This window comes from Emiliania huxleyi, assembly GCF_000372725.1.
Source record: "Emiliania huxleyi CCMP1516 chromosome Unknown EMIHUscaffold_173, whole genome shotgun sequence".
NCBI lineage: Eukaryota > Haptophyta > Isochrysidales > Noelaerhabdaceae > Emiliania > Emiliania huxleyi.
In genome coordinates, this window is record NW_005200853.1 from 270,203 (window position 1) to 273,177 (window position 2,975).

General features: G+C 65.7%; 1 protein-coding gene across 1 annotated transcript; it reads right to left on the reverse strand.

Annotated features, from left to right (window-relative positions):
* On the reverse strand, positions 1 to 675 carry EMIHUDRAFT_231540 (hypothetical protein; the record flags this gene model as incomplete). The annotated part of the gene is made up of 2 exons (XM_005784085.1): positions 1 to 105; positions 178 to 675. The coding sequence occupies 2 exons, from the start codon at positions 673 to 675 to the stop codon at positions 1 to 3; spliced, it is 603 nt and encodes a 200-aa protein (XP_005784142.1).
* Between the last annotated feature and the right edge of the window lie 2,300 nt (positions 676 to 2,975).

Genomic DNA, 2,975 nt, shown 5'->3' on the forward strand with positions numbered 1-2,975 from the left:
CTACTCTCGGCTGCCGATCCCGAGCGACTTGGCGTATCGCCCCCGGCCGTGCCGGATGAACGCCTCCGTCTCCTCCTCCGAGAAGAACTTGTGGAACAAGATCACCTAGAAGGTTCCTAGAATGTTCCAAGACGGTTCCTGGCCTCCGAGAAGGTGTTTGCGAAAGAGGGTACTCACCGGCGGGTCCACCGAGATGCGCTCCGGCTGCAGCTCCGCAAACTCGCTCATCACGCGCTCAAACGTCGCGTGCATCACGCCGGGCGGCAGTGCGGCCGTGTGGTTCGCAGGTGTCGGGCAGCGCGCGGCGTACTGCCGCTTGCCAAGGTCGAGCTTGGCGCAGCTGTGGTTGCAGTTGATGAGCATGAAGCCCGGGTTGGACTTGCACTGCCCGCTGCCCGCCCATGCCAGACACTCGGCCGGGTTTAGCCACGAGTCCGGAGGGCCGAGGTCCTGAGGCTCTGGAGGTCGCACGAAACCGGAGGAGCGAGCCTCATAGGGCCGGGTCGCATCCGCTTCGGGCGGAGGAGGTGGCCCGAAGAAGGTGAGCGCCAAGGCGGCCGAAATCGGCACCAGAAGCCAGAGCGTGCACTTACGAAATCGGCGCCACTGACGAGAGGAGACAAATGGCGCTCGCGGCTGCTTGGGACGATCTGGCTCTGCCTTCTTCTTGCCCATAGCGAAAGCGCGGCGCGCACGTTCCAAGTCAAAAAGTCCCACGCAGGCGCGGCTGCCGGGAAAGAGTGCACAACCCCGTCGGAAAAGAATTTTACAAGCAGTCGGTCGCACGACTCGATTCACGCGACAGGCGAGGCGCGGGCGACGGCTTCCTCAGAAGCCGTCGGATCTTTTTTTCAGGCGCCCGCCGCTTGTGGACACACGAGTCGCGTGCGTCCTCCGACGATGCCCGCGGCGGGCGCTCCCGCTGCCTCCGTCGCCGGCGAGAGTCGCCTCTCAGCGCACACCCGCAGCCGCTCCATGGGCAGGCGCGCCCTCTGCGCCGGCGACAAGCGCGTCCTCCGCGTCCCCTACCACAACAAGGCCGACGGCTTCACCGCCGCCCTCGTGCTCGCCCTCAACCAAGTCAAGTACTGCGAGCGGCACGGCTGCCGCCCTGTGGTCGATTGGGGACCCTTCCCGGCGTGCAAGTATGCGGGCGTCCGCTTTCCCGGTCGCACGCCCTTCTTCGACCCCGCCGTCGGAGCCAACGCCTTTGAGTACTACTTTCGGCCGGTCTGCGCCGGGGCGGCGGCGGCGGCGCCACTGCCACGTGCCGCGCCTACGCTGACGTGCGAGGAGCGAGAGGCGATCCACCGGCAGGAGGAGTGGGCGGTTCGCACCTACTACTACGGCGCGACCGACCCGCGCCCGCCGCCGGGCCGTAACGAGTCCGACCTTTACGACGACGGCTGGTACTCGAGGCGCCCGTTGAGTGGGAGCAGGAGGAGGAGAGGGAGAATGTTGAACACCTTTGACGGCCGTGGCTGGCCATAGGCACCGGAGGGAGGGTCATCGGCTGGCCCACCGCTACCTAAAGCTTCAGCCGCACCTTGCCACCAAGCTGGCGGCCCTCGAGTCGGAGCTGCTCGGCCGACCGCGCGGCGCCACCCGTGGCTCTCGCGGCGGCGGTGCCCTCCTCGGCGTCCACCTCCGAGGTAGCGATAAGGTGCCTCCTCAGATGAACCTGAGATATTGCGCACTCTGCCCGGTGTTGCTTGAGCCACTCGCCAGCCACCCGGGCTGCGGCGTCCGCGCTGCCCCTGATGACGCCACTGACGCCTCAAGAAGCGCACCCAGCGGGCCGGATGATCGGCATCGGGCTACTTCTTTTCGCCCTTCTTTTCGCCCAGTGAGTGAGCAGTGTTGTTTGAGGGAGCCCGGAAAATTCTTTTCTTTTCGGCGAGCACCACGGTGCTCGCGGATTCGACCATCCGCCTGACTACCATCCGACGACGGCTTCTGGGAGGAGGATGACGGCTTCGTGAGGACGACGGCTTCTATTAGAAGCCGTCGTCCGCGCTTTGCCTGTTGAGTGAATCGTGCGTGTGCGAGAGACCTCTTTCGAGAAAATTCTTTGTGGTTGGTGGACCTGTTGTCACATGCGCATGCACATGCACATGCACATGTGCATGTGCATGTGCATGTAGTGTCAGTGCGCGCCAGTCCCTGCCCGGTGTAAAAGAAAGAAAGAAAACAGACACGCCAAACGTGCCCAGTGTAAATAAATTAATAAATAAAACGGACATCCCAAGCTAGGGCTGGTGTCCTGCGAGAAATTTGACTTTTTCCCAATTCTTTTCCCGTCTGATTTTGCTTCACTGTACCCTGGCGAGTAGAGGCACACGCACGCTCTCTCGAGGTCTCTTGGAGCAGAGCCCCGGCGAGCCTCGAAAGAGCAAATGGGTCCTCGGAGAGGGTACCCTGGGTGGGCGGGGCCTCTAGCCCTCTACTCGCCCGCACTGTACCTCAACACCGCGCCGCCCCCCGCTCCTCGCCTCTCGGCCGCCCCCCGCGCTCCTCGCCTCTCGGCGTCCTCGGCTCATGCCCACTGCTGAGTGGACCAAAGTCGTCGACCAAGGTTCTGGCCACCCCTACTGGTGGTGCGCTGCCACAGGCGACGTGTCGTGGACCGCGCCGGCGGCTGAAGCGGCTGGCGCCGCCGCCGCCAGCCCGTGGGTCTCTGTCGTGGACGAGACGTCCGGTTCAACCTACTGGTGGAACCAGGACACCGACGAGCGGCAGTGGACGTCGCCGCACGAGGCTAGCGCGGACGGTGCACCGGTGGTGCAGGTCGCAGCGCCGCCGCCGCCAGAGCCGCCGCCTCCAGAGCCGTCGCCACCGTCAGCGACCGAGGCGCCCGCAGCGGCCCCGGGCTCGCTGCCGCCGCTCCTGATGCAGCGGCTCGCCCAGCGCGGCGTCGTCTCCTCCGACGGCGCTGGTGGCGCGGGCGCTCGTCCCGGTGGCGTGGCGGCGGCGGC